The following is a 14664-nucleotide window of genomic DNA, read 5'->3' as shown; positions in this document are numbered from 1 at the left end:
AAGTAAATACATTAAGAGTAATCAGAAGACAGCTACAGAAAGGGAAAAGAAATAAAGATGTAAAGAAGTGGCGTGAAAGGAATGGAGGGTGATCAGTGAGTGATAAGGGGGTGCACAAGTAGCGGATGTGAGCAAGAAACACAGAGGGGAGAGGAGCTGACTTCTCTGGAGGAGAGGCTGGCTGCAGGGCACTTCATCAAGTGCTATGGGCCCCATGTGATGCAGTCCTGGAACCTCCCCATCACCCAGAGAGCAGCTCTGCACTTAACAATGAGACATTTCTAACTCACGAACCACGTGGATAAACTAACTCCTGAAAAATCTAACTGCAAATCATTTGTTTGGGGGAAATCCAGTGAAAATAGGGGCATTAAGCCCTCAGCTATTTTTCTAATGTGGGAAAGAACCTAATGTTTTTACCACACCATTCTTCATAGGCGTCCTCCACTTTCGGCCACTGGTCATAAATGATCATTGCTGCCACACGACAAGCTCTCCAGCTGCCACTAGCTGTGTCAACAATGATCGTACCTCAGTCCAACATCTGTACTAACCAGCCTCTGCAGACTTTGTCAGTGTCCTTCCTCAGGAACTTGATCCAGTTCTTTCTCATTTATCTTGGTCTCCCTGAGTCTAACTTGATCCAGGGGAAAAACTGCTAATTCCTACCAGTAACCACACTTCCATCCTAGACAGTAGGGCAAACAGGTTTTGTATGACACTGGACCATCACTACACACCCTGGGCTTGGGCTCTGAAGACCAGAATAGGGAAGTCAGAGAACAATGTCACAGTCTGTGGGCAACAAGTTAAACTGGAAGGATTAACCACAGCAGGCAGTGGGCAGCTTGACTCAAGACCTCTAGAACAATGGCACGTATTTAGATCAACCTCAGATCCATGAATGTCTGACACTAACATGCTTATTCCTAAAGCTCTCCTCACTCAAAATAACACAAGAATCCAGACTTAGCCCCAAACTTCTCCTCTCCTATTTACTGCAATCCAATAAAGGAAGGAACAGAACTTCCCATATTCTGGAAAACTCCTGTACTTCCCAGGGCACCCTGCCCAGGTCTGTGATAAATTTCCTTCAGTCACACTCTCCACAGAGGTTCCCAAGCACTGGGGCTGGATCAAACCCCAGATGCACTTGTCAGTTTATGCACTGCCTCATTATTCCTGAGAAGAATCCATCATGATTCTACCAAAGCTTGTTGTTCTAATGACTTTTTAATTATCTTCCTTCTTTCCTCCTCCTTAGTTGCTAACTTGTCAATTTAAAGAATTTCTTGTTTAAGAGGGTGTTACTTTTGATGATGACAACCATCCAGTTAAAATTCCATTAAGTACTTCACTCGGGAAGCTTATTTTTAAATTATCTGAGCTAAGAAGTACTTGGAAGCTTTAAGCTGGTTGAAAAGCAAGGGTTTATGCTTCCATCTGGGTGATCCTCCTTGAAATTTGTGATCTTAGATTAAATGCCCATTTTTTTTTATGTTATCAGTAAAGAAATAAGTTATCATTCAGAAAACAAAAAGCTATTTGCTAATTGGCTATGAAACCTTTTTTATTTTCATCACAGAAACACTAAAAGCAACAAGGATCACTTCCTCTGACCCCTACATGTACCAAGCTGCAGAAGACAAGGTGACATAACACAGGACTCTTAGTTCACTGAATGTTTTGCTTGGTTCATTCATTTAACAAAAATTTACTACCAGCCAGGCACTGAGAGTACAGAGATGAACAAGACAGACAACTTGCTGATCTTATGGAGCTTACATGGAGAAAGACTGTCCAGGCAGAGGGAAAATCATGTGCAAAGTCCCTGAGGCAGAGATGGTTGATGTGTTACTGAGACACAAAAAGAAAATACATGTGACTATATCCTAGTAGATGAGGGAGCATTATAGGAACAGGGGTTGGAGAGAGAGACGATCCAAGTCTCATAGGATCTGGAGGCCTTGTGAGGGAGAATGTACTTTAATCTAAGTACCATAGAAAATCATTAGAGAATTTAATCAGGAAAACATATCATCTAATTCACTTAAAAAAAAAACACACACACATTTTGGCTGTCATGGACCGTGAACACTGTCTCATATTTTATTTCTCTCCCTATATCCCTATTGTAATATGAAGCACTGCCTTGATAACTAAACCAAAGAAGCCATCTTAATGTTTCCAGGCTGGGTCATCCTTAGCAGGGGAGGCTGGAAGCTGTACAGATATTCAAGGCAGACACTGGAGCAGAAGGCTCTGGAAGGCCCAAGCTCAAAGAACAGAGTGCCCACCATTCACCTCTACACAGAGTATCATGTTAGGCTCTTTATCCAACCAGCCTTAATCAAATTCCATGAAGAATGTTCCAATAACACCATTCAGATAACGTTGTTCTTCCATACACAACTGACTATAATTAGCCTTTTACTGTAGAAGATCTCAGGACAGCTTAAGTTGCTCTCTTTTCCATACAGGCTAGAGTGACTTACAGGAATTTCTCTTCTAACTAGCCACTGTATTCATTCTACTTTCTACAGGGAGGTGGGAGGGCTAAAAAGAAAGGGATCTAGGGTTCTAGAAGGAATGGTGGGGGAGCAGGTGGCCAGCAAACACGGGGTGTGGCAGCTGGATAATACCTCTTTGAATACTTCGTTTTAGCTTGTTACACAGATCCACGCGGGGATTATCTACATGCTCTTCTACAGATCCCGGGCTTTGTTCCGGAGAAGGAAGGCCTCTGCTAAGATCCAACGGTACTTTACCAGTGTGCGGCGGTGGGGATGCAGCAGGGCTGTGGGTGGTGGTAGGGCTGCTGGACGCTGAGCAGGTGGTCAGGTCCAATGCTCCTATCCTTGAGTTCAATGGAGAAGTCAAGGACAGCTTTCTGGCCCTCACTGGGGAGGACGTCCTGGACACAGCCAGTGGTGGTGGGGAAGAGAATTTGCGACACAGGCGTGGGGATTTGCCATCTACCAAATGTTCACCTCTACTGTTCTGGCTGGTAGCAAAAAACAATTCTAATGACCTAAAAATAAGAGCAGAAGCTATTAACAGATGGTAGCCAAGTGAAAATGATTCCCCTGACGTTATTTAAGAACATACTCTCTACATTAAAAGGCCACAACATCATGGCACTTCTGTTGTCTTCATTTAACACTACGTATACACCACACATTTGGCAAAGGAAGACAGACACTTTTTTAGGCCTTGACTAATCCCTTACTACCAAACTGTGGTCCAAAGATTAGTAGCACTGGTATCTCTGGGGAGCTTGTTAGAAATGCAGAACTCAGGCTCTGCTCTAGACATGCTAACTCACAGCCTGCAGTTTAACAAGACCCCTGGGTGATTCTTATGCATGTTAAAGTTTGAAAAGCACGACTGTTAAAAAAAAAAATTAAAAAAATAGGAAAGCCTAAAACAATGGAGTTAGCTTCCAAGTAATCACAGAGCCGGCAAAGATGACAGGGAATTTAGGGTTCTCAACTTCGTCCCTGGAGAACTCTCTGTGACCTCCACCCACCCCTGCTACAGGTGGGGTGTGTAAGTTCCCAGGCAAGACAATCCTGCTGTACAGAGCAACTGCTCATCTGCACGGAGATCCAGGGACTAGGGGGCAAACTTTCAGGACAGGCAAATCCTGGGCCTACCTGACGGGGATGGAGGTAAAAGGCCTCTTGTATATGTCGGAAAGTTTCGCCAGCACCACAGCTGCCGTAGTGAAAATACGATAGGTGTGCAGAAAGGTATTGAGGAAATCAATACTAAGAAACCGCAAGTCTGTCAGCCGCTCCAGAAGGCGCTCCACGCTGGCATAGCGGATCTGGGGCACTTTGCAGGAGTTGAGTGTTTTACTAAAGCAAATGTCGGTGTCATCTTTATGAAGACGGGCATCAGACCTACACACAAAGCAGGAACATAAGAACAAAACCAGGACATGGCTTCCTCTCAGCCACTGAGTATTTCCGTATTCGGAAACACACACACATATGTATGTGGGCTTCCCGTTGTAGTTGATAAAATACGTTGACATGACTTATTACATAGGCAGGGCTATAAAAACATCAAATATGCCATTATAATTTAGAAAGGTCAGAATTAATTGTGGAGAAGGTAATAATAACTCATTTCACTCTGTGGACTGCTTCTGCAGGGGAAGAAAAATATTTTTTCCTCAACCTTTCTGAGTTCTTGGCTGAACCGCTTGTAATAAAAGACAAGTTAGCAAGAGAAAAACAAACAGAAGTTTATTAACATGCATACCTCATGTACACATGGGAGATACCGGGAAAAAATGAGCAACTCCAGAGGTGGCTTAGAATTCAGGTTTAAATACCATCTTAATAGGGAAAAGGGTGGGGGGTGAGGTGGGGGGAGAGATGGTGTAGGCCTCTTAGGGGAGAGTAAATGATTTTTAGGAAAGATGAATGGGCCCTTAGGAGACTAGATGGGAGGTAGGATAGTTGGGGACAGTTCATCTAGGTGTGATATTGACTCCTTGTCTCCTCCCCTATAATAAAAGTCAATCCTCCCTGGTTGATGAAATTCTCAGGGAGGGGATTTATGACAATTGAGTGCCTTTTGGAGGATCTGTCTTTACGCAAATAAAAAGAGGTCAGAGTTCCCTGCATTTGCTATTTTTCAAGTGCCTACAGCTCAGTCAATATGCCCAAGTAGCATGTTTTGGGGTGGTACATTCTGCTTTCACCTTTCTCCCTAGTTCAATCAAGTTTTATTAGAGAAATGAAGCCAAAAGCCCTATATAGGAGGAGCATTGCTTATACCCTTAAATCAGAATATCAGAAGTGTGCTGAAAACTAAGTCATGGGGGACGTTCTTCCCACAAACCGATAGAAGGGGGGAGGGAGACACAGATAACACTGCTATATCTGTGGTTATTTTTTTCCTCACTTCTAATTTTGAGCATTTGTGCTTCCCCCCATTTTTCTTAACTAAACTGACCAACAGATTACATTATTAGGTATTTTTCCCTTTAGAACTGGCTTTTTGACCAGTTCTACTGTTTTTCTATATTTTAATGTATTTGTGTCTGTTCTTAATTATTTTCTTCCCACACTTTCTTAACAGCTTATTTTTTCTTTTCTTTTTTTTTGTAACTTCTTGAACTGAATGCTTAATTCATTTCATTCTTCCTGGCTTATTAATGCATTTAAGGCTATCCATTTTACGAGTACAGTTTGATCCATAAATTGTGTGAATCGTTATGTCTTCATTATTTTGTAATATTTTGCAGTGTTAAAAGTGTCTTCATTAAAAAAAAAAAAGTAATGGGAGAGATTCTCCATGAACAGTATCCACCATTGCCCCCTGCAGTGCTCTGCTTTTTATTTTTTTTTTCTTATTCTATAAAACCTCCCATCTGGCTGTTCTTTAAGCCTACCAGATTTCCTGGATGCCTGAGCAGCCTCTCCAGGTGGATGAACACACCAGGGGGAAGATGCACACAGCAGCCCTCACAATCCTTGGCTGTGCTCAGAGCCCTCAGCCCGTGGTACACATTTGTTAGAAAGGGCAAAAGAAGCCAACAGAGAAGACATGCTTGTAAGAGGACATGCTTGGAAGCAGAGGCTGAATCCAAGTGGGGCTCAAAGAAATGCACCCCTTTGCTAGGACTGCCCAGAGCCCTCGCATTCCCTTCCAGAACTCCTTGTTTCCCACCACTGCCACATCTCAGACAATCAGTGAATCGGTGAAGTCCTGGATTTCACCACTTGATTAAAGGACATACTGCAGGGCCAGGAACGTTCAGTGAGGCAAGTGCTTGCTGAGAATCAGTTCGCTTGTTGTGAGTGCCCTTAATTAGCCCCTTCAGCACTTGGAGGGATTTTAAATTATATATTTATTTTCTTTCAAATAAAATGGAATCAATAACTTTCTTAGCTTGCTTTTGGAAATTGCCCACTCCAACGAATGCTGGGTGCATGCAAAAGTACTTCATTTGCAGGCTCGAAAGAGCATTTTAAATGAGCAGCTTACCCCTGCTGAGGAAGTAAGGGTGGTCTGTTTGTTTTAGCCACATAGCTGATCTCGAAAAAACAAAAGTGCTTTTTTTGAGATTCTTGAAAATAGCGTGGGGCTCTTTTTTCCACTTACTATGTGATCCTTTATCACCTTTACTTTTATGGTTCTTAATTTTCTCATTAGTAAAAAGACCTTAGAACTTTACTAAATAAGTCAATCTGTCCAGAAGATGGCTGATCAAGGTAATCACTTTCTCCTCCTCCTACCGTTTTCCCACTAAAAATCTCTATTTTCTAAGAAAGGTGAGGTCAACTATTATTAAAAGGAAGCAAGCCTTACCCTACCCTACCCTACCCTAAAATGTAAAGCACCACTTACAGGGCTATTTTCACTCAATAAATGTCATAATTTTGCATTCTAATACTAGTTTTGAGCTTTGCATCTTTTAACCATAATTACTTTACTCAAAACACTGGAATAAATGGGGCACCTGGCTGGCTCAGTCAGTAGAGCGTTGCAAATCTTGATCTCAGGGTCGTGAGTTAGAGCCTCATGTTGGGAATAGAGCCTACTTAAAAACAGCAACAAAAACACTGGGAGAAAAAAGTATGTTGTGACAACACAAAATTAAAATAAAACTAATTATACCACTGTCCTTCAAAATTATGATTACATTTTCATTTTAAGAAAAGAAAATAAATTAAATATTATGAAATTATTTAATTTTCTTTTATTACACTGAACACAATGTTTATTTCCTAAGGGACTCTCAAGAAAGATATAATGCATTACTTAAGCCTCCTGTGATAATAACAACTCCATTTTGGTAAACACTTAAAAATGCAATCTTGAGACACCAAACCCAAATCACCTATTATAATTACTTAGGTTTTAAAAGGAAGTGGGTGCCTGCAAAGTGATGCCATGTCAGTAACAAGACACAATTAAGATAGTTTTTCTTTTAACTCAAAAAAATGTCTTTTTTTTTTTCATAGTATGCACTTGGGAGGCACCAATACAGAATTTAGGGTAGAACAGAGCCCCAGATGGAACTATCAGAAGGAACGGAGATTGCAAAATTATCCTCTTTCCTCTGACTGAGGAGAACCAGGTTCAATGGAAGGAATAAATAGATGAGACATTACTCTGCCTTGGGAATACATCTAGAATAGTATAGATGGTCATCAAAACATCTGTGATTCTAATAGAAAATCCTTACAGCCCGAGATCCAGGTTTCTGTTCTAGCAGGAGAGCAGTTCCTCCTCATTCAAGTGTCACTCTGTACACCCAAAAGCAGGGAAGTCCTGGTCTGTGCGTGAAGTAGTTATACATATGAGGTTGGACATGGGTGCTAATGGAGTGACTCTGTGGATGCGTCTACCAAGCTCAAACGGACATCACAGGGGACAGAATATGTGTTTGTGCCATAACCAGTCAGGCACAAAACTAAAGTTTGTATCTGTATTCATTTCAAAAGTCAACAAACTGTACGTATAGCACGTGTGAAGTAGCTCTAGGGCTTTAGGAGCTTATGACTTGGCTGCAGTGTCCAACTTACATATTCTCATTCTAAAGCAGGTGGGACTTTCATGGCTGTCTAACCTTCAAGAAAGTACTTTTAAAAATGGATAAAAGAAACATACACTATTTTGTGAAATATTAATATAAGAATCCTGTGGTAGAAAATTAAAATAACTCTAACCCCATGATGTGAATTTAAAAATGAAATCACGGGGTTCCTGGGTGACTCAGCTGGTTGGCCATCCAACTTCGGCTCAGGTCCTGATCTTGGGGCTCATGAGTTTGAACCCCGTATCAGGCTTGCTTCTGTGAACACAGAGAGAGCTTCAGATCCTCTGTCTGCCTCTCTCTGCCTCTCTCTCTCTCTCTCAAAAATGAATAAATATTAAAAGAAGTCATAAAAAATAAAAATTAAGTCACAATTTGGGCCTTTTAATACTTCATCCTTTGTTTCTATCTTAGCATCACACATTTTTAACTAATATGGTTTTAAGAAACCATACTAAATCAAAACCTTATAAAACTGAACGCTTAAAGAATCTTCACCCTAGAGCTTTAAAATGATCCTACCTAAAATGTTTCTAAATTTGACCAGTAATTTAAAATATTATCATTCTTTTATAATTTATATTTTTCTGTAGTAATTATGGCATTAGTATAATGTACTCTGCCTTCATCTAATAAAATAATTGGTAAGTTCTAAAAGTTGTACTCTGGGGATGGTACTAATTACACTTATTACCTATTAGAAGAGGAAAATTAATGTTATTTATTGCCTTAGGACAAAGACCTAATAAAAAACAAACAAACCCACATTAAAAATGCATAGAGCACAAATATTTCCTTAGTTTCATGTAACTTTTGTTGAAAGATATAACAGGAATTTGGACCTCAAACAACCAAAACAATGAGAACAGGGAACAATTTGGTCAGCTTCAAAATACTCCTGAAACAATTTCTGAATTTGGAAACAAAAAAGTATGTAGAGACAAAAGCATTAATACAGAGAACAATGGCACATAGTCAGTGATATAATTTCTCATTTTAAACTACCATTTCCCTATTGATCACCTTAAATTATAGGATATATTTTGTTAACCAAATAGCATGATGACAGCCCTGGGCAAATCCACATAGAAGGAACAGGCAGATGGTACCATGGAAAGGCCAGTTGATTCATGTCAAGTGTCTTTGGAATCTAAACATATCTCCACAATCAAATCTGAGTAATATGATTCATACCCAGCTGGGAAGATGCCAAAAGGATCTGCCATACTTTGATCCGGCCTCTGACCCTTGGATACATCTGGCTGTCACAACTTTTTATATTGTGCTTGAAAACCTCAATAGGTTTTTTTCCTGAATGAAAGCATATGTAACAGTATAAAAAACATTTTTCTATGCTATGAATCAATAAACTATGAATTTGAAAACCCATTTTGATAGTCATATTATTTATAATAGCATATCATGAATTATTGCATTACTGCCAAGAAACATATTCACAAAATGTAGCAGAATCCTATGGAAGCAATATTTTTGCAGGGCTTTATGTTCTCTACCAATTTGATCTTGATTAAAATGTAAGGGAAAGGATTATCACACTTACTTAATCATATGTGGCACAGTAACTTTGGAATTCTCTTCAAATACTATAGTCATTAAACCATTACACCGTATATTGTCCACACACTGTGAAATTAAAAAATAAACAATTACAACCCACATGAAAACCTAGGCAGAGCATATATTCTCCAAACTGTTTATAGCCATGAAAACAATTTAGTTTCCTATTTCATCTGTGCGCACACACACAGCAACAGGTAAACACTGTACACTGATGAGCAGATTCAATACCCAGTTACCAGAACTGTGCACTTGGCAAATACCTGAGGATAGAGATAGGGGCTTTTTTTTTTCCTGGAATGTATTTCCTAAGGACACTGGCCATGATGTCACATCATCACTATTCTCTGTCAGTAGCTGTACTAGTTGAGAGGTCTGTACCTTCCGACAGTAACAGCCTCTGCGATATTCATTCTCTGCCCGAGGGTGGTCTGGGGCAGGCTGAGTAAAAATAATGGCTTTCTTGCATGAAATTCACCTTCTGTCTCACTAGCAAGCTCTGTGCCTGCTTCTCAGGTGGTTTTTTTGCCAACAAATTCCCCCATTTTACTAGTGTCTCTAGCAGTTTCTATTGGCACCATGTTGATTTGATGAGGATGCGTTGTGTAATTTCTCCCGCTCTGGAATGCATAAAGCCCTGTTTATCTTTTACTCTTTTCTTTCCAGGAGGAAAACTCAGGAAATTTTGTTAATTTCCTCTGTCTTGTTTACTTACGCCTTATCAACTTAAAATTTCCCTTTGCAATTAGAGAAGGGTTAGAGAAGGATTTATTTTGAATTACACATATTCCTTTTGAACAAAATAGAAAATGAAAAAAGATTTAAGCAATTTTTAAAATCAGAAAATATTTCTAGTTACTAGGTTACCATATAGTGATTTATGATTGTAGTTAAATGGCGTGAAGATGTTGATTGGTATTGTGGGGGAGGGGATGGGAAAGAGTGCTTTTGGAGGACAGGGCTCACACACAGACAGGGAGGGGAGAGGTGAGGTAAGTGATCCTTTACCCTACTGGCCTTCTTTTCATTTTTAATATCTCTAAAGCACAGTGAGGCTGCCGCTTGGGTAACCAACACAGGAAACAAGAGGACAGAGATGGTGTTTGATGAAAACTGTGGAAAATGAACAATGTTACTTCAGTTTCCTTTAACATTCTAAGCAAACGGCACAGTTACACAAACAACAGCTTTAGGATGATTTAGGATTATATTTTCCATGTTTAAATTTTTCTGTTTCGGGGCGCCTGGGTGGCTTGGTCAGTTAAGCGTCCGACTTCGGCTCAGGTCATGATCTCACGGTCTGTGAGTTCGAGCCCCGCATCAGGCTCTGTGCTGACAGCTCAGAGCCTGGAGCCTGTTTCAGATTCTGTGTCTCCCTCTCTCTCTGACCCTCCCCCGATCATGCTCTGTCTCTCTCTGTCTCAAAAATAAATAAACGTTAAAAAAAAAAATTTTCTGTTTGGTTCTTTGACAGATCAACCTGGTCCGTTTTACATAGTAATCTTTTTCTTTCTTTCCTTCCTTCCTTCCTTCCTTCCTTCCTTCCTCCCTTTCTTTCTTCCCTTTCTCTTTCTTTCTTTCTTTCTTTCTTTCTTTCTCTTGTTCTCTCATCCTTCCTTCCTCCCTCCCTCCCTCTCTCTCTCTTTCTTTCTTTCTGGCTTTATTATATTTTAAACATTCTTATTTTACAGTCTTTTCCAAGTTGTCACCAGCAGTGTTAATTCTATCATTCACTGTGCTTCTGACTCTCTCAAAATAGATAATTTACTCACAAGACTTGTGATTTCTGATTTTGAGCACACTGTAATGAGCCCTGAATTGTAGAAGTGTTGCTAACGGAGTAACTTTGTGTATGCTTCTACCAAGAAGTCTTAGGATTTCAAGAGTCTCAAAAACCGCTTTTACATTAATTCCTCAGTTTGGATTTTTCATACCATGTGAATACGATACATTTAAATTTCAAATCTATAGGCTGGAAACACACTCATTTTTTTTCAAAGGAGATTTTTTTTAAACTCAGAACCCAAAACAAAGACAAACTTCCTTAATTATTTTTTGGGCTAACAGGAAGAGGTTTTGAGTTCTTATTTCACAGTTGTGATACTCTTCCAAAATCTAGGCTTTAAACAGGGAGCTTAATTCCTTTAAGGGGCCCAAGGCTGCCTCTCATTCTCTTTAGTTAAAACTCCTTGGGCTTGAGACCAATACTCAGTCTAAAATTCTCAGGCCTCTATGTCTTCAGCTAATAAGCTTTCTACTCTAATTTTAAGTTTCTTTGGTATTTCTGATAACCAGAGATTACCTTTTATTCCTGTAAATATAACCAATGTATTAACTTTTTTCTTTTATACTGATTTTAAAGATTTATTTATTTATTTAAGTAATCTCTCAACCCATGTAGCTTGAACTCACAACGCCAAGTCAAGAGCTGAACACTCTACTGACTGAGCCGGCCAGGTGCCCTTTTATTCTGATTTTATATGTTAAGCACTTCTGTTTTTATATCTAGAGAGGATCTAAATCAGCTCAGTCCTCCACACAGTCAGAATTGGAACCTGAGATAAATATTTTAGATCCAAAAGAGATTTATGTGATAACTTTTGACCATCTCATTATCCAGTGTCATACCTCATTCATAAATCTTTCTGATTTACTGTGTGAGGCATTACAATTATTTTCAATAGAAAAAAAGGAAAATTTCACTTACACTCAAGTTTCAGGAGAACAAAACATACATGTAGTCTGAACCGCAACTCAAAAGACCATGTAATAAAAATCCTCATTTCCTAGAGGCTCCATAGACAGGGTGCAGTGACAACATGAGTGTGAACAAACAGAACTCTCAGGGGCTCTGGGTCCACCAGCTCTATTTCAACGAGAGTATCCTGTCTTTATCTTGCTTGCATTTGGGACTTTCAATAATGCTGCACTGAAGAACAGGTTCTCTTCCATAAAAAGTTAAGACTATAATAGAATTTATAAATATGAGTATGTGTATGAATATGTTTATATTGGAAGGCATGGTATTATTCATGACCATATAAGCCTGTCTTTTAATTGTGCTGGGGAAAAGTGACTTGAGCCCTGGGAAAATGAATATACTTCACTCATTCAAGAAGAATCGTGATAAGCAAGGTGTCACATATCTTTAAGGATGTATCAAATTTACATGAATTACAGTAAACCTTGAAATTAATAGGGTTAATAGAGTAACTTTTATGTTCACAATAGCCCCAGGTAGTTTTGATGCAACTGGTCCCTGGACAATTGTTGAAAATGACTTCTCCAGCAAGGTCTTTTGAGGATGTTGCTTAAGCCAATACCTGCTCAAAGGTCAGTAGTCTACTGTGTCACCATGCTTTTTTCTTCTGAGAAGAAAGGTTAGATTCAATTTTTCTCTTTTAATTCACCTTTTTATGTTGAAGTAAAAAATTCCCTATTGATTCCAGAGAAGCTATTTTAAGGGAGAAAGCATGTGAAAGTGCTACGGATTTGTCTACACAAGGTATGCATTTTGACACATCTGCCCAAACCAAGCTCAGAGGTGGATTTTAATTCTGCATTTTAGTTAATACCCATAATTATAGACAAATCTGTTTAATATACCATTATGCATGACAGGAAGACAAGCATAAATGAATGCACTATATTGAAATGAATGGTCAAATCCTCAGCCTCAAATTTTTCCCTATAAATAGATGAAAAGGAAAAGAATTATTGGTCAAGACCATTAGCCATTTGTTCATTTTGTTGGAGGTGCCAACAGTTAATTATGGGCTTACTGGTGTAACTAAAGGTGTAATTAATCATTCAAGCAATTGTTACTTCTAAAAATTACAGCTTCAGAAAAAGAGGCCTGGCAAAATCAATAGTCTTAATTTTTGTAAAGAGTTCTTTATGTGAAACTGGGAATGTATCAATACTCAGGAACTACTTTATTATCTTAAATAAGAGCTACATGTGATTAGCATAACATGGTATAATAGCTTAGCAATGTGGCTTTAAATCAAGTCATGAAAAAATTAAGATCCACAAAATAAAAAGTGACAAAAATAAAATGACAAAATAATGGGGAACATATTCAAAATTTGAATTGAAAGATGTTTATTTCCCTAGTCTGTAAGGATAGCTCCAATGAATAAATGTCTATTTGGCATAAACAGACAAGAGACAGAAATGGCAGAAAATGTTAATCTCATTGATAAATATAGAAATGTAAATTAAAACCACTAGAGAATCATACCACTTTTCCATTAAATAGGAAGATGTGATAAATATGATAAAACTCAACCTTGGCACAGAACTTAGAAAAAAGTTACACTGGTATCTTGCCAATGATGTAGTGAGATGATGCATTTTGGCAACCTGTCAAGTCATGAATCATGAAATCACGGAAGTGATCAGACCCTTTGTACCAACCTTACCCTCTGTGGGGAAGATATGCCAACAAGGACTTTGATAGGGGAAGAAACTCCCTATAAAACAATGTTTAGCATGACATCACATATTAATGCTAAAATCTGGGATATATCCATTTATTTAGGAAAAGCTGGAAAAATGGTATGTTAATGTGGTAGTGTGTGTGTGTGTGTGTGTGTGTGTGTGTGTGTGTGTGTGTGGCTATTAGAAGACACCAATATGAAGAATCTGCAGGAATAAAGATGTAAATGAGGTAAAATGTGAAAATTATGTATATACATACACTGAGAGCCAAACTGTAAAATTATTTCTGTATGACAGGATTCTAGGGGGTTTAGAGATGGAAACCATTAATTTTCAGGGTGGAGCTTTTTCATTTAATTGTGCAAAAGTGATCTGTGGAGTTGTTAACCCAGGGAAGGGTGGGGGAGGGCCTGGAATGTAGACTCAGGAATCTGCAAGTTTACAAAAACCCTCAGGCAACTCTACTATAGTTATCTGTGGAAATACTTTGATAAACATTAATTTAATGTGCTGAGTATTGAGAATATTTTTAGTTCCTTTTTATGTCCATATTTTTACATATACATAATAAAATATTAAATAGTACATTTTCAAGCTTTCAGTGGGCTCGTCTTATTAATAATGAATCTGTCCAGAGACATATTGGGAGACTGACAAATAGCATCAATGTATGTGTAGCACATAATTTCCTCCATAAAATGAAATTGCTTCAAGCAGAGAAGAAAGCCAGTTGAGATGTGCTGCTTGGCAGCAACCTAGGCTCAATCAACAGTGGAGCACTCTGTCCCTACCATCCACCAATCAAACCTTGCATCGACAAAATCACTAAGTATCTCAGAGCGTTCGCCGTTCTACTCAGCCTTTAATAGCAGTTGACACGTGACCACTCCCTCCTTGGTACACTTTCCTCACTTGACTTCCAGGACACCACACACTCTTGGCTGTCCTACTACACTAGTGGAACCTTCTCAGTCCTCTTGCTGTTCTCCATGACTCCTCAGTCAGTCCTGGCCTTTTTCTCATTTCTATCTGTACTTACTCTCTGGGTGGTCTCAATACTCTCACAGACTTAAATACCACCTAAC

The 14664-nt window shown here is 39.0% G+C and overlaps 1 protein-coding gene across 2 annotated transcripts in view; it reads right to left on the bottom strand.

Moving 5' to 3' along the window:
* RASGRF2 (Ras protein specific guanine nucleotide releasing factor 2) overlaps positions 1-14664 on the bottom strand; it is a 241504-nt gene that overhangs the window by 103561 nt on the left and 123279 nt on the right. For both annotated transcript variants that reach the window (XM_047873891.1, XM_047873892.1), the window contains exons 13-15: positions 9120-9202; positions 3657-3905; positions 2643-3031 (exon numbers count right to left, since the gene is read on the bottom strand). In XM_047873891.1, coding sequence (XP_047729847.1) covers positions 2643-3031; positions 3657-3905; positions 9120-9202 — 721 coding nt within the window. The remainder of the gene's footprint in view (positions 1-2642; positions 3032-3656; positions 3906-9119; positions 9203-14664) is intronic.

This window comes from Prionailurus viverrinus, chromosome A1 (genome assembly GCF_022837055.1).
Source record: "Prionailurus viverrinus isolate Anna chromosome A1, UM_Priviv_1.0, whole genome shotgun sequence".
Classification (NCBI taxonomy): domain Eukaryota; kingdom Metazoa; phylum Chordata; class Mammalia; order Carnivora; family Felidae; genus Prionailurus; species Prionailurus viverrinus.
This window is presented reverse-complemented; position numbering and strand designations above follow the sequence as displayed.